At 42.8% G+C, this 17,111-nt stretch overlaps 1 protein-coding gene across 1 annotated transcript in view; it reads right to left on the reverse strand.

Annotated features, from left to right (window-relative positions):
- Positions 1 to 5,746: 5,746 nt before the first annotated feature.
- The window catches only part of APOB (apolipoprotein B), a 41,547-nt gene continuing 30,182 nt past the window's right edge, over positions 5,747 to 17,111 (reverse strand). Inside the window, exons 26-29 of the mRNA XM_070380190.1 lie at positions 9,494 to 17,050; positions 8,639 to 8,753; positions 8,337 to 8,523; positions 5,747 to 7,387 (exon numbers count right to left, since the gene is read on the reverse strand). Coding sequence (XP_070236291.1) covers positions 5,747 to 7,387; positions 8,337 to 8,523; positions 8,639 to 8,753; positions 9,494 to 17,050 — 9,500 coding nt within the window. The remainder of the gene's footprint in view (positions 7,388 to 8,336; positions 8,524 to 8,638; positions 8,754 to 9,493; positions 17,051 to 17,111) is intronic.

The raw sequence follows: 17,111 nt of genomic DNA on the forward strand, positions 1-17,111 counted from the left end.
GGACCCTGGGGTGCCTGTGAGTCCTTCTCATCTGGCCCTCCCCCAGCCTCCCACTGCAGAGCCTTTCTTCATCTCTGAATGCTTAGGAGAATGCCTGGCTTAGAGATGGGGCTTAACAAATAGCTGCTGAGGACATGAAACAATTCTCTTTTTGAAAGGGGAGGAGTTTGTCCATCCAAAAATCCCAGGTTGATGCCATAAAGAAAGGGAACCACAAAGTAAATTAAGTATTTAATATGTGTCAGGCTCTTGGAAATTTTTCTTCTCTCTTTAAATTTTTGAATAAAAAAGCAATATATTTAAATTAATAACATTAAAAAATAGTTGTTCAGTCGTGTCTGGCTTTTTGCAACCCCATGGACTGTAGACTGCCAGGCTCCTCTGTCCATGGAATTCTCCAGGCAAGAATACTGAGTGGGTAGCCGTCTCCTTCTCCAGGGGATCTTCCAGACCCAAGGATCAAACCCCAGTCTTCTGCATAGCAGGAGGATCCTTTACTATCAGAGCCACCAAGGAAATACAGTAAATGGCCCTGAACTCATCGCTCAGCATGAGGGTGAAAGCATGATGTAATTCACACCTACCTCTTGTGTGTCCTCACCTTTTGTGATGGTTAATTTTATGTGTCAACTTGACTGAGCTAACGGATACCCAGTAGCTGGTAAACATTATTTCTGGCCATCTATAAGGTTGCTTCCAGATGAGATTAGCATTTGAATTGGTAGACTGAGTGAAACAGATGGCCCTCACCTCTACATGTGAGCACCATCCAATCTGTTGAGGCCAGGATGGAACAAAAGACAGAGGAGGGTGAATTTGCTCTTTCCTGAGCAGGGATGTCCATTGTCTCCTACCCTTAGACATTGGTGCTCCTGGTTCTTGGGCCTTTGGACTTTGATCAAGTCTTATACTTTTGGCCACCAGAGTCTCAGGCCTTCAACAGACATTGTTGGCTTTCTTGGTTCTCCAGGTTGCATATCGTAGATTATGGGACTTCTTAGCCTCTGTTTTCTAGACAATTTCCTGTTTTATCTATCAATTCTGCTTCTCCTGAGAAGTCTAATACACCCATCCTTACCCCTGCCTTTCCACCATATGTTACCTCTTTTGAGTCTTGAGTTTACCATTTCTTTCCTTTAAAAGTATAATTCCAGAAGATAAACTTAGTTTTAGTTGATTTTGAATTTATTGAACAGGTATCATGCTGTGTTTAATCTTCTGGGACTTACCTTCTCACTCCATTTATGTTGGTAAAATTCCTCTATATGCTTGTGTGTAACTGTAATTATATTTTGCTCACTTGCTTCTATCAAAATGATGCAATCAATTAGTTTACTCACCATGTGCCAGGTATTTCAGGTACCTTATTTCATTTCATCTTCATTACAACTCTATAATGTAAGGGGGAACCACTCTAATCCTGCTCAGAGTACTTCAGACTATTCTTTTATGATTCCCATTTTAAAGATGAAACTAAAAAAATCAAGTAACTTTCCCAAGGTTATATAACTCATGAGAAAGGAAGTCTGACTTTGGCTCCAGAGCTTAGCTTTCTTTTGAGACAAGGGAAGTAGTGGCTGCCGGACTCTGTCCTCTTTCTAACTCTTCTTTCCATGAACTTCCAAGGCATTGTGTAGGAGTGTTCCAACATTCCAGGAGTGTTCTAATGTCCTCAGCTTTGATCCATCTAGCCCAACCCTTGGAACAAGGCTCCTGGAGCTTCCCTGGAGTCTCATTGCTCTATAGGGACCTACATGCCAGCCTGAATTGGACCGACTTGATGAAAGAGAAGGAGTGGCGAGTCCACTTGAGGATCCAGGGGTAGCCGGGCTGCCGACCGAGCCACCCTTCCCTCAGTCTACGCTCTAGCTGAGAGTCTGAAGTGTGATTGTCTCTGCTTCATGTGGTGCTCATGCTACACAGCTATGGCCCAGCCACAGCTTAGAAACAAGCGTGGGGCCACAGCTCCTGGGCCAGCCTACCTTCCAAGGCCATAGTTGTCTTTCTTGATTAAAACTGGGCCTCAGTGGTGCCAGTGGAAGGTGAAGTTAACACAAGGATCAGAACTTAGTGCGTAGTGCCCTGGATATCACTGACGCAAGGCACTGCTCAGACTTGGAGGAGGAGTGAGCCAGTCTGTACAGGAGGAGGAGGGCAGGGCCCTTTCCTCCTAGAAACATGTGTACCTACTCCACCAGCTTTTACGAGGCCCTGGAACGTTATTTGTTGGTGACCACCCAACCATCCCACCAACAAACAGAGTGCTTGAAGGGAGTGCAGTTGACCTCTTAATGTGAAACAGTGAGACAAAGGGATGAGCTAAGAGGTAGGGTCTGTTTCTGCACATTTATCTCTGGTTATTAGACACTTTTAGAGGGAACATCTGTTTGTCCATCCTGGCTCCCATGTTACAGGCCCCATTTGAGGGCCAGCTTGGCCCCTTCTCTGACTGAATGGGGACTAAGTCATAAATTAGAGGCAGAAAAGGGACCTAGAATAAGCAGTCAGAGGGGACTTTGCTCATCTCATAGGTAAAGGGCAATTGGGTTCCTCAACTGACCAGCCTTCACAGGAAAAGCAAAGAGAATGGACAGAGCTCCTGATATTCCAGGTGGTACCCACTCCCAAGAGACTTAATTATTACAAGGTTTATTCTGGGTACAGAGCCACTGGCCTAAGGCAGAATCCGGGAGTCAAACCAAGTACACAGCTTGGTCATGCTTCCAAAGTTTGGGACCTGGGCTGGGGTCCATTATCTCATTTCTTCGTTGGTTTTCAACTTCGGATATTTGTTTTACGGGAGGAATAGCTGGGTTTATAGTAGTACTTTCCACATCATCTCACAGTATGTTCTCAGGACATGTACATGTTGGCTCACTCTCAGGTCAATAGGGCAATTATACAAGAGGAAAAACTCTGTTTTCTTGTTACATTTCTAAAGGTAGGTATAAGGACACAAAATCAATACAATTGGTTAAAATAATCCCTCATTCCCATTTCTCTGGATAGTTTCTCTAGCCCACATCACCAATATAATAATGGAGATATTTCTGCATGGACATACCATGCAACCTGAAGCATACCATGTGATCCCACATGACCGGCTATAAGTCCATGCCTTACATTAATAATCTGTCCCCCACACATTCCTCATGTTTATGCTGATGCCCCGTTCGTCTGCAAGTTATGCAGTTTCAAAATTTCTTAACTCTGAAGTCAGCTTGACTCATTCTGCTTCCTTGTTCTTTGGGTCATCCCAGCCATTTTTGTCTCCAGTGAATCTTCCAGGCAGTTCCAGTCCTCAGAGCTTTTGTACACATCCCTTCTGTCCTTAACAATCAGCCCCACAGCTCTGTCAATTTGTCAGTTATGTCTTCCTGATGCTTCTTGTATCCACCCCATCACCATTCTCAGCAGCTATGACTTGACTGAGACGTTGGGTATCTTTTACCTGGACCTTGCAACAGCCTCAAATCCAGATTCATCCCATGACAATTCATCCTGTAGAAGCTGTGATACCAGTTTTCTTAAGTCACAACTCATTTCACCCTCCTATTCAAACACTTGCATTGGATGCCCTCTCCAGCCAGTAAAGTACCAGCTTTCAAGACCTCTGCTGCCTTTCTAATCCTGTCTCCCCTCGATTTGGCTACCTTCAAACATACCTAACTCTGTTTCTTTGCTATGTTCTTCTGTAATGTCATTTCTCCCTTGCTGCTGCTGCTGCTGCTAAGTCACGCCCTTACCTCTTGTCAAAGTCTATGTATCCTCAAGATCCATTTCAACAGTCTCCATGAATACTTCTTGGTTTTTATCCTTTCCTGTAATAAACCTTCATAATACTTTGTATATATCCATGATGGGACAGCACATTCCACCCCTGATAAACAGATGGACAAACATCCAGGGACTGTATCATACTGATCTTTGTTTCCTCTATAGAGGTTTTGTGTATAGCACATAGAAGCATTTAATAAATGTTCACTAAACTGTCTGGAGAAGGCAATGACACCCCATTCCAGTATTCCTGCCTGGAAAATCCCATGGACGGAGGAGCCTGGTAGGCTGCAGTCCACGGAGTCGCTAAGAGTCGGACAAGACTGAGCGACTTCACTTTTACTTTTCACTTTCATGCTTTGGAGAAGGAAATGGCAACCCACTCCAGTGTTCTTGCCTGGAGAATCCCAGGGATGGGGGAGCCTGGTGGGCTGCCATCTATGGGGTCGCACAGAATCGGACACGACTGAAGCGACTTAGCAGCAGCAGTGACTCTCTTTGGCACCTCAGTTCTAGACAGAAGAATCCTGCAAGGGTACCAAGAGGCTAATGTGTTTCCTAATGCTGTGCATTTTAAGAGTAGCCTTTAAGAAGGGAATGTGAAGACTTCATGAAAGAATGGTACAGGTTGAAGGTATTTGGGAATAAGAAGGGCCTTTTCCAAATAGGCCTCATGTAGGACTTAGGTAGGGATGAGAGTCTGCAATTTCCTACTCTCCAATGGTCACACCCTTCCTCTGTCCTCAAGTGCCATTGAAATGAATGTTATAGCTGCCCTTCCCAATGATATCAGCTTCTAGCCTTCCTTCACCAGAGCTCACCTTGGATGCTCTGGCTGGATGATGTTGTTGTTTAGTTGCTAAGTTGTGTCCAACTCTTTTGTGACCCCAGGGACTGTAGGCTGCCAGGCTCCTCTGTCCATGGGATATCCAGACAAGAATACTGGAGTGGGTTGCCATTTTCTTCTCCAAGGGACCTTCCCAACCCAGGGATCGAACCCATGTCCCCTACATTGGCAGATTCTCTACCACTGAGTCACCTGGAAAATCCCTGACTGGATGTTACCAGTGTTTAAGATCAGAGTTTGAGGTGAGTGGATGAAGCAAGGGAAACACTTAGGTTTTGATTACACTTAGGATGGTTGGATATTAAGTTTGGAGAAATAAAGAAACTCAACAGCATAAATATATGCTTTATGCCAGTGCCTCCTCTCTTACCCTTACCTCCTCGGCCATGAATGGATCCTGGCCAAGCTTCAGGGAGCCTCTAGGGTCCCTACTATCATGAGGTCCTTGGGGGCTAGGACTTCTTAGCCATTCCTTCTCCATTCCTGGCAGGTGAGTGAAATAAAGGGCCTGGTGATTTATCTCAGAGCCTAGCAGACAGCCTTGCCTGGCAAATGCAGACTGATTGCTGAGGAAGACTGTGTGTCACATAATGAGATGCTCCTGTGGATCAAATTATGTGAAAGCTTCTGCAAATAATTTTTCATTCTCACTTGGCAAATACACTCTCTGAGATCAGTTACTTCCTTTCAGGTGGCAAAATATGTCCCTTCTTAAATTCTCCTTTTCCCCTATCACTCAAAACAGTATGTGTTCCAGAGGTTTTGAAATGTCAGACAGTTGAATAAATACTCTCATTTTCTCTATCTTTCAATGCGAATGAATCACGATGAGTGTTATAATACACGATAAAGAATTTATTTGTTCTCACTCTCTTAGAGTTTAGCAAAATAACTCAGATCCTGGTTTTCTTGAACTTGCAAAAAATGTCATTCCCCAGAGTTCAGAGACCTTCAGAGAACTGATGCCAGCTTCAGTGTGGGTCCAGTTCATACGTGCTTCTGCTTGAAGCCAGCTGCCTATAACTGTTATAGGGCTGGCTTGGTCAAAAGTTATATTAATACATACAGTTTGAGTTTTTTCCCTACTATGTGAAAGTCTAATTGAAGAATTGCTATAAAAACTCAGAAGGTGATAGTAAACTCTCCTGGAGCAACCTTTATGTAGGGGCTCATGTCATTGATTGTGGCTGATTGTAGCTCTTTCAGCAACTCCATGATATAGTTCAGAAACATGTGGTAGTTTTGAATGGACAGGTCAATCAATCTTTTAGACTCAGAGATGAATTTTTCACAGTAATCAGAGAGCTGGTCTGAAAACTCCTGTAGTTTATATGTGAACTGCTGGTGGTAATCAGAAATGATTTCCTTCACTGCAACAGCCCAGCTTTTAATTACTTCCTGAGCACTGGTAGAAAGCTCTGTAATCTTCTCTTTCCCCCTTCCCTCTGCATTGGCAAGGATGCTAAGATACTCCTGCAAACTTTTCTGTATCAATGGTTCAATCTGACTTGAGAGTTGGGAAGCAAAATCAGTAGCACTGACAATGTATTTGGAATGGAAGTCCTTAAGGACATCTACTAGGTTCTTGATCAGGTTGATGACCTTCTCTTCAAATTCATAATATTTCACTGTCCAGCCAACCGTAGTTGGATCAAAATATTCTTGGTGAAGAGCCTGCACATACTGAAGGAGCTGCTGTAATTCTTGAGAAGCTACCTGAAGTTTGTTTTGGATTAGTTTATTAAACTCAACAAAGTTATAGTTTAGGTTTTCTTTCAGGAATCTAAAAACAAATGAAATGTATATGTCAGAGATTGTATTGATATTCTGTAGGGTTTGATTAATGAAATCAGTCAATTTCTTCTCCTTGAAGCGTTTAAGTTCACTTTCTATCTCTTGGAAAATGTCTTGTAGAGACCTTTGAAGATCACTTAGCATCTCTGTCATCATGGTAGACTGGAGGTAACTGAGTGCCTTTTGGATCTCTTGTGAGAAAAATAGAAATGTTTTCATACACTCCAAGGCCATATCTATTAGTTGATTGCACATTGATGTAAAAGAAAATTTATTGTTTAGTTCCTTGTATAACTCAGACTCCTCCATCAGGTACAGTAAATAGGAAAACAGTATATGTAATCCTTTATGGATATTTGAATGTACCTGGGACAGTCGCTTCGCTATTTCTTGTATGACCACAGTGCAGAGCTCATCTGCAGTGTAGTTCCTGGCTCTTCCTGGGAGCTGGAATCTGGTTACATTCAGGAGATCAATGAACAAGTCAGTCGCATGCTTGACTGTCACGCTGTATCCCTGAGTAACTCCTATTAAGCTGTCTGACACCTTCTTCTGGAGTCTCTGGAAACCACTGCGGTCCTCCTGAGCCAACAGTTCCTGGTACACACTCTGGGCCTTGTCCTTCCACTGCTGGTAGGTTTCAGTGGTGCCTCTGGCCATCCTTTGGAGCTCCATGTCCACTTCATCAATCTGCCTCATGGCCCCTTGATACACCTGATCAGCGCTGTCCTGTAGGCCTCTCCTCAGTTTTAAAGTAGCATCTTTCAGATCAAGTCCCGTGTACTCCTGGTGGTACTTGTTGACATAGTCATAAAGGGCTCCTGTGGCCCTGGGCACACTGTCTTTGAGCGAGCTTAGCAATTCGGACACAGCTCCTTCTTCCCAGTTAGCTTTGATCTGAACTTCATCATCCAATTCCAGGACCCTCAACTCAATTTTGAATATGTTGAGTATTTTATCTGGAGAGGCCTATGACCAGCAGAAAAGGACGAAAAGAACATGTTTTCAATTATCCTGATTACATAATACACTACATTAAAACTTCATTAGCAATTAAAAGTAAAGATCAGAGGATCTTTCATATTCTGATGGAGATTTATCTTTCACATGTCATATCTTTCATATGTGTTTGTCTTACGGTTAAGCAAATACACTCATTAATTCCTCTTTAACACATGCCCCAGAAAGGATAAAATTATGTACGGCATTTGCACAGGGACATTTAACATCAAGGCTTTTCTAGGACTGAAGATTAGAAGAGGAGGAGCAAGTGGAGGAAGAGGGAGGAGGAGGATAGAGAGAATGGGGAGAAAAAAAAACAGGAAAACACTAATTCAGAGAAAGAAGATGTAACAAAAATGAAAAATGTCCAGGGCTCATCTAGGAGAGACCTAGAAGACCAATATCAGGTGCTATCCATCCTCCAAGCCTATGACAAAGTTTAATAATAGAAACTGATTATTTCTTCTTCTCTACTAATGGCATCTTTGATTTGGCCCCAGCAGAACTTGTATGGTAGGTGAGAGGAATTTGGCATATCTCACCTAACAATCCTATCATGGGGAAGAATTTTGAAGCCTCAAATACTCCAGATGCCCCAATCTGAAAAATGTACTCAGCATATGGCAGAGTTTGTCCATGATTTAGGTGATGAGGCAAAACTCTCATCTTTCTAGAATGACCCAAATGTAATAAAATAATAATGGTAATAGGAAGTCATATGTGCATTTCATACAATCAATAAAAGACTCCTAACACTTTCTGGAGAATAGTTCCTCAGAAGAGAAGTTTAACCAGTTAATTGCTTGTATTTTACCTGGTTTTGGAAAGCCCAGGTAATACTTTGCATGGACTTCAATTTATCTGCCCATATTCTATGTTAGCTCTTGATATGTGTAAACCACTAGATGGGCCTCACCTGAGGGCGGTAGTAGAGGTTCCATCCCAATACGGTATCGCTAATGTTTTTCACGTCAATGACCACAGTGCCTATGGCTGGGAAGGCTACTGATGAGGAGAAGTGGTTCTCATCTTCTTGGTAGTGCAGACAGACATCAGTTAATGTTGGGCTGGTGATGTTAAGGTCAACCTTTCCATTCCAGTACCTGAAAGCAAAAAAACCCCAAACCCCCCAGGAAACAGATGGGCCATCACGAAAAGGAGGTGGAGATGGCAGACACCACAATGACTAGAAAAAAGATGAAATTAAAAGTTCCCTACCCAAGTCCTTGATATTTGCCATCTTCTTCATATTCTGCACTGAAGTCACGGTGTGCAAAGGATGCGTTAGTCTTATACACTAACATGCCACCTTCGATTTTGTGTGTTCCTACAACTGTATGGGACAGATTTTATATTTCATTAGATTAGTAACTGCAGGATATAAATATTTTCCTTGTGAAAACAGAATTCTATCTTAACTATATGTCTTATATGTTTGTAACATGCAGTACTAATTTGAAAAAAAAAATAGGAGACCTTATTCATCCTAAAATTATTACAGAAACACCTATTTTCTCTGAAACTATTTCTGTAGAATGTCAGTAGGTTTTCAACAGGATGGTTTTCAAACATGGAGTATAAATGTATCTCCTTCCTGCCTCTTTTAAATTTTGCTATAGATAGCAGCTTTGCCTCAAGTCCTATCTAAATACATAATAATTTATTTACAACTCTCTTTGAAGAAATGCAGCACGTGCAGAGGGTGGGGGAGCTTCGCTGGTGGCTCAGTGGTAAAGAATCCACCTGCCAATGCAGGAACCATGGGTTCGATCCCTGATCTGGGAAGATCCCACATGGCAAGGAGCAACTAAGCCTGTGTACTACAACATTTGAGCCTGTGCTCTAGAGCCCGGGAACTGCAACAACTGAAGCACAGGCTCTGCAACAAGAGAAGCCATTGCAATCAGAAGCCCACGCACCACAACTAGAGAGAACCCCTCACTCGCCACAACTACAGAAAACTCCATGTAGCAACGAAGACCCAGCACAGCCAAATATAAATAAAGTCTTAAAAAAAAAAAAAATACAGCCTGGGGGCTGGGGGTGGGGTGGGGAGTCAGGAAATTTCCTTACCATTTAGGTCATATTCCAGGAACTGAATGGTCGAGCTGCATGTGGAATCAAGGAATGTTTCAACATGATCTCCTTTGTTTTTCAAACCAGCACTCCAAGTGGTGTTATACAAGGGCGAGGCCACCTCAAAACGCGCAGTCAGTGTTCCAAAGGAAGGAACGAGAATTCCAGCAGGTACAGAGAACTTCATGGAAGGAATCTCAAGAGTCTGCTCGGGCACGGTGATGGTCGGCAGCTCAGAGTCTGCGATGTTACTGGCCACTGTGTTTAGATCCAGAACAGTGCTGCCAACTGAAATACTTTTGGGAAGGGTGAACTGGGACATAGTCAACTGAGATGCAGGCACAGTTATCTCAAAAAAGGGAACAGAGGAGGCTTCTGGTTTAGAGTATTGTATTAACACATCAACTCTGGGGAATTTTACTTGGGGTAGAGTTGATACGTTGAAGGTCAATGGAAGAGTACTTAGCTTCTTGTAGATTTTTATTTCACTGAGGTCAAGTGTGTAGGATGGAATCTGAAGATCTGTAAAGGGGACTTGGAATGTAGGTGTGACATGAATGGAATTTTGATTATTTCGTTTCAGTCCAGGAATAATGAATTTATCATCCAATTCTTGCATGGGGATAGAAACAAGATAACCATTGGGGTTTTTGGTATATATGAGGGCAGTTGCAGCACGGAGATACTGTTTCCTATTAAGGCTGGTGGTGACATTCAGCTTTAGGAGGTCCCATAAGCTTTTGTCATAAACTGGTAGGACAGTATCTTTGAGGAACCGTAGGTACCCTTCTAAGGAGACTGCCATGTCAAAGCGAGCCACTTCTTGGTCATTAGAGAGCTGTATATTGTTCTGGAGAGACCCAGAAGGAACCTGGACCTCACTGTTCCAGCTGATTTTCTGGTTCTCAGTGTTAACATTCAAGGAGACTTCCTGGCCAAGGAAATTGATTTTAAGGAGGGAATTGGGCTGATGTGCACGGACCTGAACGAGGGCTGATATTTTCCACAGGGAGAGCTCCAGGGTGGCTTTGCTTGTATGCTCTCCAGATGTTAAAATTAGGCCCCCTAGCTCTAAATGGTTTTTCATATTTTGTTCCCAGATGATATATATGCGTTGGAGTGTGGCTTCTCCAGCAAAATTTTCTTTTACTTTGAGGTCCCAGAGACCATCTGCTTTGGAGGCTCCTTGTAGTGTCACAGAAGATCTGGTGCCCTTGGAATTCAAGTAAGTGTTGGCTTCACTGGCAAGAGACCCTGAATATCCCCATGAACCAAAAGAACCCTCAACACCTCCTTTGGTAGATGACTCAATGGAAAAGTAAGAGGTGAGGCTTTCTAAGGTGAGCTTGTGGGCAACTGCTCCCGTAGCAGCAGAGAGCAGTTTGGGGGAATTGAAATTATACTTTAATTCAATGGCTGAAGAGACAGTAGGTTTTGACTTGGTATTCCCATGAAACTCTTGCTTGAAACTCATTTTCAAAATTGGAATTTGGACCCTTGCCGTTGTCGTCACTGATGCGTCCATATTTTTCTTGGTGAAACTAACGGTACTGTCATGATTGCCCTCCACAAATCTGTTACTCAGGGACAAAGCGGTGGCTAACTTTAGTCCTCTTTTCCTCGTCAAACTTGAGGTGCCCTCTAATTTGTACTGCAGTGTATCCATGACAGAAGACGATGAAGTAAGAAAATGAGCGACAATATCTGACTGGTTATACAGACCAACATTGGTATTCAGTGTGATGATGCTTGATTTAAAGGAAAAATCATAGGTAATATTGCCCAGGGCTGGAATTAAAATTTTGTTTATGGTACTCAATACCTTGAACTCTGGAAGAGAAAGCTCAGAAAGTTCCTTAGGGACAGGAAGGGCCGGCAGCTCTAAGAAGGGCAGGACTAACGTGTATGAGGGTACGGAGATGCTAGAACCCAGGACAGTGATGCTGGGGGTGCTGATCTCTTTGGGGATCATATACTCAAATGTTAACATCTTCACTGTGAAGGGAGACACTTCAATGTTGGCAACTGGAATAGTGTATCCAGGAATTTTATAGATCTTGGGTGGCTGGTTAAGGGATTTTTCAACTTTGTACTTATCAAATGTAGTTTTTGCTTCATTATAGGATTTGATAAAAAAATCTAGTGCCTGGTTTCTGACTGTCTCGAAAAGCCTGGAGAAGGAATTGATGTTACGATGGATAAGAGTGTAGAAGGCATCCAGAGGAACTGGGATGGAGTGCTTGTCTTTGTTTTTCTTATACTGAGCCCTTACACTTAAATCAAATGATTGCTTTGTTGTTTTCAAGAAATCCTTCAAGCCTGTCTTTTTCCATAAGGAGATTTCTTTTATCTGGGGAGTTGTGAGCTTTGTGTAAGGTAGAGTCATTTCAGGGATTTTTAAAGGAATGTTTAAGAAATCCAGGTTGGCTTCTCCATTTATTCCTATGTGGGCTTCGATGCTTTTCTCATTGTTGCCAGCAGAGAAATTTTGATGGTACTTATATTGATTGAACCTGCCACTTGCTTGCCAACTGGCTTGCTGGGTACTAGGACTCAGAAACAGTGCATAATTATTCAGAAAGTCTATCTTCCCTGTCAGTTTTAATGGAAAGCTAACTCTCAAGTTCCCTTCATTGTTTGTGGATGCAGTCATCTCATATGGCTGTGCTGAGAAGAAAAGAGAATTTCTCAAAGTTCCAACAACTTTCCCATTTAAATGAGCATCATGGTTGCCAGTTATCTCCGCCTTCCCCTCTTGAAGCAGTGCCAGGCCTTTAGCAGTTAGAACACTGCGACCCACATGCTGACATTCAGCTTGTGACTGGATTTCAAATTTAGAGAAGTTGAGGAATCGAGACTCATATAGTATTTTTTGGTTCACTCTTAGGTGTTTGCTGTTGATCTTATTAGACAATCTGAAGGAAGTGATGGACTCTTCCACAGTAAAGCTGCTTTGGGATTCATGTGTTCCCTCATCTGAGAATTCGTGGCAGGCCAATTTCCAGGATGCTCTTCCAGAAGAAGCCCATGCTATGTGTCCAGCTTCCAACAGGGTCTTGAGGTCACTGTGCAGGTCAGCCTGGCTGGAGAAGTCCAGCTGGGGGATGTTCAATTTGTGGAAGTACTTTGTGTTACTGTCCAGGGTAAGTTGATTACTTATGTTGATGAGCACACTGCTACTGAGCTCCAGTGTATTTTTTTCTGTGTGTATACCTGCCACTGTGTTTGACTTTCCCTCAATAGCATTTCCAACCCAGAGCACCTCACTCTCATGCTCTGTCTTCAGGTACTTGCTGGAGAACCTCACAGATTCCTTCAGAACCAGTGGATTAAGTGTAGGGTCTGAAAGTTGTGCTTTTGCTTGAAAATCAAAATTGAGCACTTCTAATCTGGATGCTCCTTTGGCGGTGATGGAAGCCTCCATCTCCGCCTGGTTTGCCAAAGCTGTTGCATTCTGAATGTCAGCATTTGCATCTAATGTGAAAAAAGGAGACTGGATTTTCAGAATGCTGTACAGCTTGCCAAAAGCAGGTACTTCAATTGTGTGTGAGATATGGGGAAGCTGGAATTCTGGGATGTGAAGGTCAGAAACTTGAAAATCTGTAAGGTTGAGATTCGGGATGACAAATTCTGGAATAGTGATTTCCGGTAAATGGAAGTCTGGCACAGTGATTCCAGCAAGAATGGTATCCACCCCGCTCAGATCCCCCAGGTACACTTCTGGAACTGGCCACTGCAGCTCACTGTTCAGCATCTGGTCAATGGTTCTGATGATCTTTATTTTTATTTCTACGAAGTCAATTGTAAAGGAAGGGATGTGGAGGGTATTAAGGATGGTAAATTCTGGCGTGGAAAAGCTGGATGGGATTTTCACATCCTTCAGTGTTTTGAAGTTGATCTGAAAGGATGGGATCCTCAGATCTGTCAGGGGAACGATGAAGTCAGGAGTCTGATATGTAGCCTCCTGAAGGGCACGGAGACCGATTTTGAAGGCAGGTATGGTCCCAAAGGTGGTCTGGATTTCAGGAACAGTGAACCCTTGTTCTACTAACGTTTTCAGGTTTTCAGCCCAGTCTTGGATTGAATACTGTTCTGCAAAGTCAGTAAGGTTCTTAGCAGCAAGAGCCCACCAGTCAGAAATGTAGGTGACGAGTGTGTTGTAGACCTGGCCCACTAGGAATAGGTACCGCTGGAGTTCCTGCTGTACATCCATTTGATATACTCGGTCTCGAAAATCTTCCAGGGTCTCCTGAAACTTTGCTTTCATGTAAGTTACAGATGTTGAACTTAGAGCCTCCTGTAACCAATCCAAGACTAAGGTGATTTTGGTGGCCTTTAGGTTTTCCAGATAGGTTGAGACCACAATCCTAGCATCCTCTACAAGCAGTCTGAGTGCCTTTGCTTTCTGTGGGAATTCCAGGGCCTGAATTTCATCATTGATTCGCTGAGTCACCTCATGAATTTTGTTATTGGTTTCATCTACAAACTGGTGGTAATCAAATGACCTTAATTTTTTTACCAACATGTCAAGGAATCTGTTTACTTCTTCAAGGAATTGATTAAAAGACAATGCTTCAAGCTGCTTGAGAGCATTGTCGGTAAGCCCAATCAATTTTTCAACAATTTCTGCCATCTTGACCTGCTGTAGGACACTGCTTAGCTTCTGAACAGTCTCCTGCAGCTTATATTGTTGGGCCAACTGCACTGATTTATCCATTAAAGCCTGGATGTGTTGATCTATTTTATACATCTTAATGAACTCATGGACCATGACTCCGAAAGCATTGATTTCCTCAGTTACTTTAAAACCTTCAGAAAGACTTGTAACACGGTATTTGACATGCTCAATAATTTCCTTTATTCTTTGAAATGGGATTGTAGTTCTCAACTGATCTAAAAGCACTCTGACGTCAACAGCTTCAACCTGCTGTTTGAACATTTCAGCAAGGTGATGGATGTCTACAGTCTGAATCTGTACCTTGAGCTGTTGCAATTTTTCTTGTATCTGGATTCTGATTTGATACTTAGTATCCATATTTTGAATCCAAGATGCAGTACTACTTTCAGTTTTGTTAAAATCAAAATTTTCAATAAAAAAATACAGATCACGGATTTTTTTTACTAAATTGACACGGATATGATAATGTTCATCAAGAATTTTCAATTTTTCAATGATTTGATCAATAATCTTAGCAATAGTTGTCTTAAAATCATGCAAATCATAATTATCTTCAAAATACTGATCAAATTGTATCACATATGTTTGCAGCTGAGACAGTTTTTCATTAAGGTTGATTGTGGCATTGTCTAATACAATTTGCAGGTCATTTTCTGTGAAAGCAGTTAGTTTCTCCTTGGCACTCAAAACTTGTCTCTCCCAATTGAACGTGCTCAGATAATCACTAACTTGCTGTGAGAGTCTGTCCAAGGCTTCTACATATTTCCTCATGTGTTTATCAATATGGGTGCGCTTCAATTCTTTCTGTACAGTCTCCAGTGCACCTATAACTACTACCCGAGTCTTCTCAAAACATTTTGGCAGGAATTTAAAGAATGGGAGATGGATGGTGTGAGCATTTTGGTTCTTATCATATTTTACAGAAGCAACAAGAGTGAATTCCTGGGGCTGGCCAACAGAATCCCTCATCTCGAAAGTGTCGATGACATTGATGGGCTCGTTGAGGACAAGTGGCACTGCAATAGGGAAGTCCAACACAGTGAGGTCAGCCAGGGCTCGTCCACTGAGCTCAACACCAGCTTTGTCTTTTGTGTTGTAAGCACTGAAGTCCTGGCTGTATTCATTTTGGTTCAACTGGGTCCTGAGTTTCCAGTCGCCTGTCTGCTCGGCCAGAGTGAGTAGGGCACTGACTTTGTGATCAAGAGCAGTGGTGATGCTTCTCTTGGACATGAGACGGTGACTTGTGGATCCTCTGTAGTCATGGGAGAAAGTAAAGGCCAGAGGTTCTGCTTTCAACAGGAATTTGCTGTACAGCTGCCCCGTGTGTTGTCCCCAGAGAACCAGCTCCCCATTGCCATTTGTATGTGTGTCGATGGTCATTGTAAATGGGGCCACTGCAGAGTGGAATGCATTGCTGAAATGCAGGGAGTCTGAGTTGTAGTTTGTTCTGATGTCCACAGTTGAAGCAAGCCCAGCAATGTTCGTGTTGAGCCGATGGCTAAACTCTGTTCCCTGTACCTTAGCTACAGTGTCTGCTTTATAGCTTGCAGATAAGTCAGCATAAGAAAGAGTGTAGATGTGTTTTATTTCATCATTTTGGTAGGCTCCTTTTATGGTCCCACCCACATTCAGCTTCAGAGGTTCTAGCCTTAATTTTCCATTGTTGGTCATATCCAGAGCACTGAATTTCAAGTCACTGTTTAAAGTAGTTACCAGGGAATAGGGCTCTAACTGTAGATTAAAATTTTGCTTATAAAACTTGTCAGAGCTATAAATGTTGTCAAGTTTGGAAGAGAAGTCCAGTGAGAACCCTACAATGTTCAGATTGTTTGTGTAGTCAAGTTTCATTTCATCATATGAACCCATTATGTCATTTGAAAGCTTGAGTCCTTCCTGGTTGATTTTGAAGTGGAAGATGTTTTTGCTGTCGACACCCAGAATCATGGCCTGATAAGCACTTCCCAGCGACAGCTCTGTGGGGGCAGCTTTTCCATCTAGACTGAATTTCGCATGGTGTTCTCGAAAGCGGCCGTTTGATGTTAATTTCAGAGATGCCCCAGAGAGGCTGACTGCCGCGTTGAGTTCATTCTCCAGCACTAGGGGATTATACTTCAAGCTGGTCGTTGCACTGGTGGACATTCCGTCCCGGGCAATCCTGAGTGTTGCCTTGTGAGCACCACTGTTAATCTTGTCAGTGCCCAAAATATCGGCATTTAACTCGAGGCCGTGAGAATTTAGAGATCCAGAAAGCAGGGTGAAGAACCTTAGTGCCTTGTAATCAGCCTGATACTCAGAACGGAGCAATGCATGCTGCTTAGAGAAGGTCAGATCCACTTTGTTTGACGTGGCAAAGTCCTCATACTTCCCGTTGGTGTCAGATTTCAGTGTCAGCTCATAGTTCTCATATTTCAGGGAAGCAGTATTTTTCACGAGGCCATCTTGCAGATCCGAGGTAGAGGTAATGGAGACAGTGCCATCATCATACCTTCCTGTTATCTGATTGGTGCCCTGGACATAGGAGGAGTTAAACCTCAGGTTGGATTCTCCAGTGAGCTGGCCCGTGGCAGGATCTCTCTGATAAGACAGGTCATATGCGCCTTTAGCATAGAATGCAGAGGCTCTGAACTGTCCGTCAATCTTGACTTCCTTGACGTACAAATGCTCTTTCTTCTTTGAGTCCAAATGGACTGACGCAGAAATCTGTGGGCCCCAGGCACTGGATGCGTCAAATGTTAGCAGACCTTCTGAGGCCGGACTGTTTCCCCTTTTCTCTACATGACTGAATTTGACATTTGAATCCAGAAATTTGTGGTGTAGAGACCCATCACCTGAGAAGGTGAGTGTATTCCTGTGGTCATATGCTGTTTTTCCAGATCCTAGCATAAAAATCAAAACACACTGATTAAATGAAGTCATGCATCTTCAGAACAATTTCTA

Source organism: Bos mutus, chromosome 11 (genome assembly GCF_027580195.1).
Source record: "Bos mutus isolate GX-2022 chromosome 11, NWIPB_WYAK_1.1, whole genome shotgun sequence".
Taxonomy (NCBI): Eukaryota; Metazoa; Chordata; class Mammalia; order Artiodactyla; family Bovidae; genus Bos; species Bos mutus.